The sequence below is a fragment of the Nuphar pumila genome, chromosome 5, assembly GCF_984573655.1.
Source record: "Nuphar pumila chromosome 5, dmNupPumi1.hap1.1, whole genome shotgun sequence".
NCBI lineage: Eukaryota > Viridiplantae > Streptophyta > Magnoliopsida > Nymphaeales > Nymphaeaceae > Nuphar > Nuphar pumila.
In genome coordinates, this window is record NC_143253.1 from 135,193,157 (window position 1) to 135,206,699 (window position 13,543).

General features: G+C 38.9%; 1 protein-coding gene across 1 annotated transcript in view; it reads left to right on the plus strand.

The window, feature by feature from the left end:
* The window catches only part of NUDT3 (nudix hydrolase homolog 3), a 100,632-nt gene that overhangs the window by 25,128 nt on the left and 61,961 nt on the right, over positions 1-13,543 (plus strand). The window contains exons 7-8 of the mRNA XM_090006860.1: positions 3,764-3,850; positions 4,009-4,115. Of these exons, the coding sequence (XP_089862986.1) occupies positions 3,764-3,850; positions 4,009-4,115 (194 nt within the window). The remainder of the gene's footprint in view (positions 1-3,763; positions 3,851-4,008; positions 4,116-13,543) is intronic.

A 13,543-nucleotide genomic window follows, 5' to 3' on the forward strand; every position in this document is an offset into this window, starting at 1 on the left:
AGTATGGACGAAAAAAATGCTCAAGCCTTGCCAAATTTGAGCATGCTAACAAGGCTTAAAATTATCTTAAGAGGGTGTATTCTCTTAAAGATATTGCACATGTATGAAATGTGCATGAAAGGGTTTGGACTATGGTCTAAGGGGATAAAACCATTAGAGAATACTATAATTGACCTATCCGAACTTTCGGAAGAATTGTCTCTTCTAGAGCCAAAGTGTCATTGTCCCAAAGATATAGAACTCCGCAAAAAACAAATAGGTGCGGAGTATTTTTACCAATTCATTAGTGGTCTAAGACCGAAATTTAAATCTACAAAATCTATTCTTCTCCATAGAAGAAAAGTGCCCTCTATTGAAGATACTATATAGGAGTTGAGTATGAAAGAAAATAGATTGAAAAAGCATGTAAGCAAAAGTGAAGATCACTCGGTCTTAGCCATTTCTAGACCGGGTAACTATGTTTGTGCATATAAGCCACCTCACTATAGAAGACAAAAAAATGACTATGATAGAAGAAAAACTATTTGTCATCATTGTCATGAGCCGAGACACATTAGGCCCCAATATCCTAAACTGAAAGGGGCATACGAGAAGAAGGTTGCATCGGTGAAATCTTCACAAGAGACGAACGATATTTCTATATCATAAGATTCATCCACTGGGAGTTTATCTTGGGCTCAATTAGTGGAAGCACTTCAACCTTTTCTCAAAGGAGTTCCTCAACTGGGGCTGCCGTTTCATCTTACTCTGATCTCAGTAAAATTCTTTGGCTTCTTGATTCTGGTGCATCTTTTCATATGACCTCAAATAAAGATATTTAATCCGAATATCATAGCAACTTAAGTGTGTCAAATGTTTTAACAGCTGATGGCACATCTCTTCAAATTGAAAGAATATAAAATTTTGAAAAAAATCTAAAAAAAACTTTTTTATTCCAAAAGTTTGTTACATTCTTAAACTAAACTTAAATCTTTTATTTGTTTCTCAAATTTTTTATTGTGGTTGTAATATTTTCTTCTTTTCAAATGAATGTTTGATGTAGGATCATCTCTCAGGGAAGCTGATTGGGCAAGGCCATAGAGAAGGGGGACTCTACTATATCGACTTTTTGGAAATACCCAAAAATGCTTTTTGTTGTAATATCCAAAAATTTGATTTAAATATATGACATAAGATTAGGATATCAAAATGTATTCAAAATTCAGTATTTTTCAAATTTGGAAAAATTTTGTAATCTTAATGATTTCTCTTGCGAAGACTGTGTTCTTGAAAAAATAAAGAGATTACCATTCAATGATAGAACTTTTGTTTCATTTAGACTTGAGCTTGTACATTCAAATGTTTGAGGTCCAACACTTGTTCTATCTAAAGGTGGACATGCTTATTATGTTATCTTTGTAGATGATTTTACTAGACATACTTGGATATACTTTCTTAAGCATAAATTAGAAGTCTTTTTATTTTGAAAACTTTTATAAATTAGTTACAAATACATTTGAAAATAAATTTTTTATATTTCAGACTGATTCACGGGGAGAGTTTTTATCAAAACAGTTTAAAGATTATCTAAATCTTCATGGTTTTACACACCAAAGATCATGTCCTCACACACCACAACAAAATGGTTTGGCTGGAAAAAAAAATATGGGCACATCATTGAAATTTCAAGAATCTTACTTATTGGAAGCCATGTGTCAATTTTTTTTAGCAGAAATTGTTCTAATTTCTATCTACCTTATAACTAAAATGCCATCTTCTTCTTCACAAAATATTTGTCCTATTGAAAAGCTTGTTAAAATCGCTCCTGATTATGCTAGATTATGAGTCTTTGGTTGCAAATGTTTTGTATTAACCAACAAAAATGAAAATTTTTCACCCAGAGTCATTCTGTGTGCCTTCTTTGGCTATGCTGATAACTAAAAAGGATATCAGTGTTATGATCCTAAAAATAAAAAAATATATCTCTAGGAAGGTTACTTTTTTGAAAAAAGAAAATTTCTTTGGAAAATATCAAGCTAAGTAACTGAGTACTCTTTCTTATTTGACCTTAGATTCAACCAAGATGTTACTGAAAGTGACTGTGAATATGATTTTGAAAATGTTATTGAATCAAGTGAATCAAGAGACAATGAGTCTCATGATGATCAATCTTGCTTACAATACCATGATCTATTAATCCTTAGTTTAGTGAGAGACTAGGGGAATCAAACTGTAAATGTATATTTTCATTTTTATGATGCATTGTTTTTCTGATTTGCTAATGCTTTCTCATCAACATATGTAAGATCTGAGGGCTTTTGTTGATGTGAATATTGCTAGATTGGCCTTCACATTTATTAAAGTCAATACTTTTGAGTTTTAAGAATCAACTTGATGCTAGTACTTGTTATGTCATATGAAATGCCTCTCCTATAAAGACTCCTAGAGTTATCCATATGTGATCCAAGTTGTATCCTTAATTTTTATTATCTTTTCGCAAAACTCATAAGAAGCATAATTTTTTTGGTCCATAAAATGCTTCTAAAATCCAGAGTTGTAAGAACTTGCTCATTACATTAGGCCTTTTCCCTATGTCACATGGGTGCGGGTGCGACACAATTTTAAAAATTTTGGACACGGGGACTCGGCTATATATATAGATATTTTTAAATATATATATATATAATAATAATAATATATCCAGTGTGTGCATATACCAACATGAGTGTTTTTACAAACTTTGTAAATTGTACTTTTGCCCTTGTAGAAAGGGGGGTTCGGGGGCTCCCCCCGGCACGGGTCCTGCTGCGCGGTCAGCGGGCGGGGGTAGGGGGGGGCGTAGGGGGGCAGCGCCCCCCGATTTTTTTTTCTGGGGCTTATGTGTGAGACTCATGCTATATATATATATATATTTTAAAAAAATATATAAAAAGATCATTTTTTTTGTTTTTTGCCCTAAAAATGAATATTTTTGGACTCAGTCAACGTTGACCGAGCCCAAAACAAGGACGGACTCGACCTTGACTTGTTGACCGAGTCTGACTCGGCATTGACCGAGTTTGGGCCGTGTCCGAAACCGCACCCGTGTCCGCACTCGTGTCGGGGCGTGTCGACTCGGGTGCGGCGCCTCCCTAGCCGAGTCCGTGTGACATAGCCTTTTCCTAACCAACCTTTGTTAATGTGGCAGTATCAACTAGCACATTCTAGATCACACTTCTTTGGGTTTTGTTAACCTCTTCCTGAAGTTTGTTCTATTTTATTGCTGTGCTTCTTTCTTAGCAAACTCTTGATGATGAAGCCATGAGTTTCAGTGGAAGTGGTATTCACTTATGCTATGTATTTCTGCATTTTTTTTCATGTTGTTTCGTTAATTGTTTACTGTTTATGTATATTATTATTATTATGCATCTTCTACCATGCCTATTTCTTAGCCTCAATATTCAGTTTAATGAGATTGGTTATGGATTCTCATTTCGACATATCATTTGTATCTTTATTAGTGATTGGGTTGGCATTTCTTGCCTTCCAAATCTTTTGAAATAATAAAAGGAAAAGATGTTCATGGTGAAAAATGTGAATGTTATGTGACATGCTACTAAAATTTCTGCTTCAATTCTTAAATACAAATCGGAAAAAGATGTTGATGTTGAAAATGCAGTTGCATGACATAAATTCTTGTGAGTCATGGTATTTTTTATTTAAATTCTTGTAATGAGTATCTAGTTAAATTTAATTGCACTCACTTGCGGACACTCATTTGTGGTGGTTGTGTCCTTTGAAGCAGCTAAATGGGTTATCCAAAGGAGACATGGATGCTTTGTTTTTCATCCTCAAAGCTGCCAAGGTTGTTGATGAAATTTTCTATGGACAGGTTATACTTCAAATGCTCGTCTTATTGCAGAAATCCTGTTTTTTTCCTTTCAGATAACTTATGCATGCTATCCATGTAATAACTTGTGAGATTATATTAAACACTTAATGAAGCCTTATCATCTTCATAGCTTGCCTTATGGATTTCAATGCATTTAGGTGTGGGGTAGCAATCCAACATTAAGAGATTGGTTAAAGGAGCATGCAGTCTTCTCTTCCTTGGATCACCTTAAATGGGCAAATTTCTCCATTAACAAGAGCCCTTGGTAATGTCATTTTGAGAAATGCTACTCAAATCAAAATGTCTTTGGTAATGTCACATAAATAATTGTTATCTTTGTTGATTACTTGAACCATTTGTATCATACATCTTTTTCGAATTATTGGACAAGACATGGTTACTTATCATGGTTAATTTTTCTATTTTCAGAAATTGACATGTTGCTTGTTTTTACTTTGGAAAGGGATTTTTTGGTAATTCATTTGATACACATTTTATTTAACATAGTGCAATGATCACTAATGTAATCTTAAAGGCTAGTTTTGTTGCTTCACTATGTGATACATGGGGAATGATAAATCAATACAGAGAAATGACTCTTTATAGGCTGGAAGCAAATAGATATGTCACAGGTAGCGTTCACAATTTAGAAATGAGCCAAGTCTGAGCCCAGTTTTAGGCTTAATTTTTAAATAGAAGATCTTTTAAAGCCTGTGTATATATTTCTTTAATAAAGAAACAGTCCATCCTTACTAATGGGTCACGGAAACGTGCTTACCCACACGCAAATCAAACATGATGAGTAAACACACACACATACACTGATAAAAAATGATGAGTAAAGCTTAATCTAGTAATAGGGATGTAAATGGTTCGTATTTGGGTCAGATGTAGCTAATACCATATCCAATAAATCAGATGTAGGCTAAATGGATTTGAATTTCGATCTGGACAGTGAAAAGCTTGCACTAAATCCGGTTTTTTACATGTATTCATCTGATTCTGTAGCTAAAAATCAAAACCATATCTGCATCCTATTATAATCAGGTGTGGTTTTGGCTTACCAAATCTGACTAAACGGAGTCATATTCGGTTAGATATCAGATAAAATCTGATCCATTAACATCTCTATCTAGTAATCTGTGTGTGTGTGTGTTCCCCATAAGATCTCCATGTAAATAACTTTCTTAAACTCTCTTTCTCTATCATGTCCTCATAGGATCCCTATTTAAGTAGATTTTCTAATTTTTCTCTCCCATAGGATTCTATGTAAATAGCTTTCCTAGTTTCTCTCTCTCGCATGTCTCCATATAATCCCATGTAAGTAGTTTTTTTAATTTCTCTCTATTAAAATACATTTATACCACAACCAATTTAGTAAATGACAACAAAAAGATCACAACACTCATTTTGTCATTTAACAAAATGTGGTGCCGATGAGAGAATGGGTGAGAGAGGAAGAGATCATACGTGTGAGGGAAGTTAGAGAGAGAAGGGGGGGGGGCTGCACGTGGTTGTTCAGCTGTTTGGTCAAAAGGATATTGCTTTTCTCATAATCAATTACTATAAAAGCATGATTTTCTATTTAATAAATGTAACACCCCAAAATCCCGAACTTGTAACTTTTTAGGAAAAGTTTGGAAACTTTGTAATCAATCCTTTTTCAGAGTTAAAAATGACAGTTCAATGGAAAATGGTGTTTGAAATAAAAAGTCAACGGACCTTGGGCGCATTACAGACGAACCTTCCTTTACACAATAAATTTGTATCTCCGTATAAGCATTGAAACTATATAAATTGAAAACATAGTTTTTGATAATTTAAAGTTTATACAAAAGAGGAATTTTCAAAGGGAACCCTTATACAAAATTACAAAACGTGCTTAGGAGAAAGAGTGAGATCTTGATATCATCACGTCATCGCGCCATCTCCTGTTGTACCGACCTAATCATGACCTGTACCTCATAAAACATGTCAGACTTATAAAAATCTGACAGGTGCATAGATATCAAAATTCAGAACAAGACTAACATATACGTTGTTCCTTTCGTGATGTGCAGTTCAGAATAAGCAAAATGAGCATGATAATCTTGTTTCGATAATTACCTGTCCTGAGGGTACGTACATAAAAAACATAAAAAAAACTCTGACTGCCCGGGGGTTTGTTATTCCATGTATTTTAATACCTCGGACAACTAACTGAGTCCGCTCCTAAGGGGACGACTAATGAGCTAGTGAGAATTCTCCAGAAGCATTCATGGTAAGGGATGCATCTAACTTCTGCAAAAGTCCATGGGATCTACCACCTAGGATAATTTTTGGTAGCCCTGTCCTCTAACTCCGATGACAGGGGACACCGAGTCAATTGCTATTCTAGGAGCGTAGTTGTTAACAACTGTCCATCAGAGTTTTTGCACTATCCCATCCTCTCTCTTGGTGGAACCAAAGAGACAAATTGGTATGTCATGTTCTATTTTAACTGATGACCTATTCTACATGCTCTAGTCTTTCAAACCAAATCGAACATTTTCCTTGTGAAGGCAATCATCACCATTTATGTGATTTTCTTTTAACCATCGTGCATTTCCACTTTACGAGGTTACCATAAACCTCTCATCCAATCATCGTAGTACTAATATGCCATGCATGTCTGATGGTACCACTACGATGAGAGGGATATCGGTTTCTCAGAAAGAAACCCTAACATCATTTAGAAATTTCAATGTTCCGTATTTTAGACTGGAGAATATCCGAGTCATTTCAGATACGAAAACAAAGGACCGAACGTACATACCACTTAGGGCTCCGTAGTCAAAGCCTTTTCGTTAGGCAGGTTTGAGGGAAAGACTCGGTTGCGAATACATAAACGCCAAATACTTGTTTTGCTTTTTGAGACAACGAATAATACGAGCTTTGAAATCTTGCATGTGAAAACCTTTTAAAAATAAAGACTAGGCGAGGATGCGCAAATCTGCATCTTTAACTGCACGCATAATCAAAAGTAGGCAGGAGTACGCCTACCTTATAAAGTCATATATATATATATATGTATATAGAATACATATATAGTAAAGTGTAAGCTTGTGCACATTGCAGTGTGGCAACAAAGTAAATGACATAAAGCAAGGCCCGATATGCAAAACCACACATAGAGCTAAATAAATTGCGTAGGCAATGCACGATGTACGAAACCGTACATCGGCTAAATAAATTGCGTAAGCATGCACGATGTACGAAACCATACATCGGCTAAATAAATTATGTAAACAATGCACGATGTACGAAACTGTACATTGGCTAAATAAATTGCGTAAGTAATGCACGATATACGAAACCATACATCGACTAAATAAATTGCTTAAGCAGTAGCCTGTGCACATAACAGTGCAACGATAAAGTAAATAATATAATTTAAATGGACAAGAATACGCAAAACTGCGTCCTTGAGTTAAAAGCATATATATTATGTATAAGTTAGAAGTATTCCGTCATTTATTCTCGTATGCAACTTTTTCCTACCTCGAAGATGGTCGAACTTGTTGACGATTCCGAGCGTAGGTTTTTAAGAGCTTGTGCCTTGTTTAGCGTGTCTCGTTCGTTGCGCCAAAAGATGTTTTATCGTGGTGCCAAAAAGAACGATGCAACAAACTTAATTCAATAATATAAGCAACATTTGTATCGCACGGGTTGAACCTGAACCTAGTTCGAGCCAGACTCGAAGAAAACTGAACCGAGGACCCGAGCTTTGCTCGGGGTTGGCGGACAGAGTTAGGCTCGGTATAAGAGGCAAAACCCTAAGATCGGTTTCAAATAGGGTCTGAGCCAGGCTAAGAGAAAACTGTATCGAGTCAGGCTCGATTCCAACTGAGCTTGACTCGGTCCAAGGGAGGACTAGGAGGTCGAGCCTGGCTTGGTCCCCCCCCCCTCTTTCAAAAACAAGTGGTCGAGTTGAGCTCGGCCTCAGCTCAGTTTTGGTCGAACCCGAGACAACAACAACAATAGTTGCTGCTACTACTCGAGTGCAGCAGTGGGTCGGGGCGGGTGCCACGACGGCTGAGGCACCGCCTTGGCTTCTCCGCTACAGCCAGGGGAAGAAAGGGGTGACGACAGGGGGGAGGGGGTGGCGTCAGCCACCCATCCCGATCGGCTAGACGGTGGCAGCAACAACCTCACACCACTGCTGGGAAGGGGAAGAAGGAAATGGGGGTGGTGGTGGCAGTGTCGCTGGACACTTCTACATCGGACCAGGGAGATTAGAGGGGTGCAAAGGGGGTGCAGCAGGGGCTGGCCCTGTCGGGATTGAAGCAGAGGGCAGCGGAAGCACCCAGCGATTGGGTGGCTCCCGATCGACACCTCTGGCCAGCCCTGACCAAGTCGGGCTTGGTTGGACTCAATCGAGCCCGACTCAGTCGAGAATGAACCGAGAGGCAGTAGCAACTCGGTTGCTGCTGCCACCGCCTGGGGGGTGAGAAAGAGAGGCGGATGGTGCGCCCTCTTGCCCAAAAGAGAGAGAGAGAGAGAGAGAGAGAGAGAGAGAGAGAGAGAGAGAGAGAGAGAGAGAGAGAGAGAGAGAGAGAGAGAGAGACCTACCTGAGGGGGGGAGTAGCACCGGTCCGGTGTGCCGGCGCCATTGGAGAGAGAGAACGGGAGGGTGGGGCTCGGGGTTGGGCTTCAGGGTGTTCAGGGAAGAGCTGGGAGAAGGGGCATTGTCGGGGGTTTCGGATGCACCAGTGTGCGAAAGAGGGAGACGAGGGGAGAGTCGAGAGGGGTGTGTGAGAAGGGAGCCCTTGATCTCTACACAGATCTATCACCGAGAGAGAGAGAGAGAGAGAGAGAGAGAGAGAGAGAGAGAGAGAGAGAGAGAGAGAGAGAGAGAGAGAGAGAGATTCCAGAGAAAGTGCGTCAGACCCCTGTGGCTGCGCCTTTCATTCTATTAATATGTTGAGTATAAAAATACTAGGGTACAGAAATACCCCTTAATAACATGCTAATTTACATTATACATTGATTGGGTCTGGACCCGATCCAATATATAAAGCGGGTCGGGTCCTGCATATACATAATGACGACTTCTTTTCAGCCTCCCTCAAGTTGTGCATGGTCCTGAACCATGAACAACTTGCCTTTCAGAAACCAAAATCTGTCCTTTGTCAACCCTTTAGTAAGAATGTCAGCAACTTGTTCTTCAGTCGGCACATACATGGGTTTAATCTCTTTATCTTCAACCTTTTTCCTAATAAAATATTGATCTATTTCAATATGCTTTGCTCGACTATGGTGGATGGGATTGAAGGACATGTTGATGGCACTTTCATTGTCACACAGTAGTAGTGACCGAGCAATCGGTTCTCCCATTTCTGTCAGGAGATGTCTTATCCATGTAGCCTCAGCCGTGGCAGCAACCATCGATCTGTATTAAGCCTTAGTGCTTGACCTAGCAACCGCCTTTTGTTTTCTACTGCTCCAGGATACCAAGTTTGGTCCAATGAAGCTGCAATAACCGGATACTGATCGCCGTTCATCTGGATTACCCGCCCAATCAGCATCAGCATAAATGATGATCTCATGCCCCCCGCCTGGATCTAATTCTCTTTTCTTGTATACCAGCCCATCACCAACTGTACCCTTCAGGTAACGAAGTATACGTTTGACTGCCTCCATATGTGACATATGAGGTTCATGCATAAACTGGGATACCTGATTAACCGAGTATACTATATCAGGTCTAGTAAAAGTCAGGTATTGCAACATGCCAACTAAGCCGCGATACTTAGTGGGATCTCCATATATATCCCCTTCCTTTGAACTTAGTTTCTGATGGATGACACTTGGAGTTGTTAACGGCTTACAATCTGTCATGCACGCTCTGCTGAGAATGTCCAACGTGTATTTGTGTTGAGTATGGGTGAGTGTATCACTTCTTTTATCAACTTCTACCCCAAGAAAATATCGCAGCTCTCCCAAATTTTTCATCTTAAATCTCTGATTTAATAACTTCTTCACCCGCTCAATGTGACTTTTACAGTTTCCTGTGATGATGATGTCATCTACATATATCAATAGAAGAGTAGTGACACCTTGTTCATTGTGAATAAATAATGAGTGATCTAGAAGGGACCGAGAGAAGCCATGCCTTTGTATCTCTAGAGAAAAGCTGTCGAACCAGGAATGAGAAGCTTGTTTCAAACCATAGAGTGCTCTCTTTAACTTACATACATATTTTTTGGCGTCTCGTTCTGCATATCCAGTGGGTTGTTCCATGTAGACCTCTTCTTTTAAATCCCCGTGCAGAAATACATTTTTTACATCCAACTGGCTCAATGTCCATCCATGTTTAATGGCTAGACTCAACACAATGCGAATGGTCCCCATTTTAACTATAGGACTAAAGGTTTCATCGAAGTCTTGTCCTTCCTCTTGTGTGAATCCCTTGACTACAAGTCTAGCCTTGTACCTTTCGATGCTCCCATCTGGCTTATACTTTATCTTGTATACCCATTTTGACCAAACAACATTTCTGTTTAGTGGTCTAGGTACAATCTCCCATGTCCCACATTCATGTAAGGCTTTCATTTCTTTATTCATTGCTTCTACCCATCTTCTAGAACTCGCAGCTTGATAGAACATGAGGGGCTCATCCTCTTTACTTATAGATGTCAAGAACAACTGAAAATCCAATGAATTTTTTTTATAACTTACCCATCTGTCAAGCGGATGTCGAATCCGTGAGGATCGTCTGATATCCATCATCTGTGAAGCGGGATCAGATGGTTCCGTACTTGTACAAGAAATGAATGAGGGCTCTTTCTCTCGTCGGGTGTACACAACACCCTTATACCTTGTTGGCTCCAAGTCATGTGTAATAGTCTCTTCCGTTTGAGTTTCATTGGTTGATGCCTCATGTGTCTCCTTCTGACTGCAATTTGCTGAACAATCTACTTTACCATTGAAAAAGAGTTCTGAATTTAACCATGGGTAGTATACCTCAACGCTGGGGCTTGAGTTATCAGCATGAAGGGTTGAACTAGCACTCTGATCATCAAAATTCATTTCATCAAAAACTACATTCCTTGATATTTTGACACACTTACTCAGGAGATCATAGCACCTGTACCCTTTGTATTCTTTTGCATATCCTATAAACCTGCATTTTAAGGCTTTATCTTGGAACTTGTGCCTTAGTGAGCTGTCAATGTGAACATAGCAAACAGACCCAAACACATGTAATTCATGATAATCAGGTTGTGTGCCGAATAGAGAAAAATATGGTGACTTATTCTCTAAGATACTCATGGGCAGTCGATTTATCACATGAACTGTGGAGTGAAAAGCCTCAGTCCATAATGATACAGGGAGATTGCTCCCGTGCATCATGCTCATTGCAGTCTCAACAATATGTCGATGCTTCCTCTCAGCAATCCCATTTTGTTGAGGTGTATGCAGGCAAGACACTCTTCTCTTTATCCCATTATGTCGAAGGAAACTAACAAAGTCACTCGAGGATAATTCACCTCCTCCATCACACTGGAAATTGAGAATGTTGGTAGAGAAATGATTTTGAACAAAAGAATGAAATCTCTGGAACAATCCAAAGACTTCTGATTTGTGCTTCATAAAAAATATCCAAGTATAGCGCGAGTAACTATCAATGAAAATAAGATAGTATTTGCTGCCAAAAAGTGAAGTAATTGGGGCAGGACCCCAGTCATCCGAACAAATGACCTCAAATGGCCTTGAAACTCTTTTCTTAATGGAAGTGAATGGTAAAATATGTCTCTTACATAAATGACAACTAGAACACTTTGTATCAACGACCTCTGAACTCAGACTGGACTTATGAATGATATTATTCAAGACAAGTTTTTCAATAAAATGGCGACCACAATGGCCAAGACGACTATGCCAAAGTCTTGGCTTATTACATTCAGAAATAGTAAATATAAAATCAGGATAAAAAAATTAGCGTTGGTGAGGCTTCAAGGATGAATAATCAGAATGAATGGAGGAAGGATCTTCTTGAAAGATGTACATGTTGCCCCATCGTTGTCCTTCATCGAATGTCTTTCTCGTGCGAAGATCCTTGACATAAACAGAAGAGGGAGTAAATTCAACTGAAGCATTAGCATCATCACGAGTTTTGAGACAAAAACAATGTTCTTTTGAATATTAGGTGCATGAATGACACTTGGAAGTTTAAGAGAGGACTTTGACATGGGTATAATGGCATTTCCAATATGTGAGATTGAGTGATGAGATCCATCTCCTGTGACTATGCTATTTTTACCAACATAAGGAGTAAGAGTCAAGAGTTTACCTGCATCACCTGTGACATGAGTAGCTGCTCCGGAGTCGACATACCAAATGCCTTTGTCATTTTGCTTCATATTCAATCCTGCCAAGGCTGCCAACAACAAGTCCTTTACCTCTCCATCCTTCCTAGCCTCTGCTTGTGGAGCTTTCCCTTTGTTTTGAGGATTAAACCAACAATTTGCTTTAATGTGCCCTTTCTTGTTGCATAGAAAACAGGTGGGGATGGGTCTCTGTCCTTGTATATTGGGTGTTGGAAGTATACCACGACCTCCATAGGTATTTCTCCCTTGACCTCCCTTTCCTCGAAAAGAACTTCCTCGTCCTCGACTATAACTCATTCCCGTAGCTAGTACATCTTGAGTTCCTGAATGTCCATGAGAATCTTCAGAAGATCCTTTCAGAGTCATTTCATATTGCAATAATTTCGCACGAAGATCTTAAAACTTTGGAAGTTCTGGTAAACATAGTAAGGTTGTCATCATAACATGATATTCTGGCCCCAATCCGCTCAAGGTTTGTTGCACCTTATCTTTTTCACTGACAAGACTCCCAACAATAGCCAGCTGGTCTGTGATGCCTTTCATTTTGTTCAGGTATTCCATAATAGACATGAAATCTTTCTTCAGCATTTGAAACTCTCGCTTAAGAAACATAATTCTTGCCTCAAAAATTTGTGAATATGTTTGAACTAACTTATCCCACAGTTCCTTGGCCGAACAATCATCAGGAAGGGCAACAAGGACCTCCTGTGAGAGAGTTGAAGTGATGTATGCCACTAGCGATTGATCCCTCTTTATCCAAGCAACATATTCTGGATTCTTGTGAAGAACAATAATCTGTTCTCCTTTATCGTCCACTTTTTCCTGCGAAATGAATTCTGGAGGCAGAGGAATCGATCCATCCAGATGACCAGAGAGGTCCTGACTCTTTATAAATGGGATGATCTGTCTTTTCCAGGTTAGGAAATTTGAGTTATTCATTTTTTCAGAGACTAGTTGACCGAGAAAGCTTGAAGACAGGCATGACTGCGCATGAGTAAAATCCATTTGAGAGAAAACCTGAACTGACACTTAGGTATGAGAGACAAAATAGAGGGCTCGACTAATCAACTTCACGTGTTTGGTCAAAAAACACGTGACTGGACTCGACTAACAGGGCAGAAGGTAGAAGCAAGTCTCGGCTAACAACAGTAGAAAACAAGTTCACGTGTTGGATCAATTTCACGTGATAGTACACAGCAGACAGAAAGAGAAAACATCAGAGAATAATGTATTAAATCAACAGAAAATAGTTTCAGAACCCACGAAACAACAGAGAATAATGTATTGAATCAACAAAGAATAATGTATTGAATCAGCAGAAAATAGTTTCAGAACCCACAAA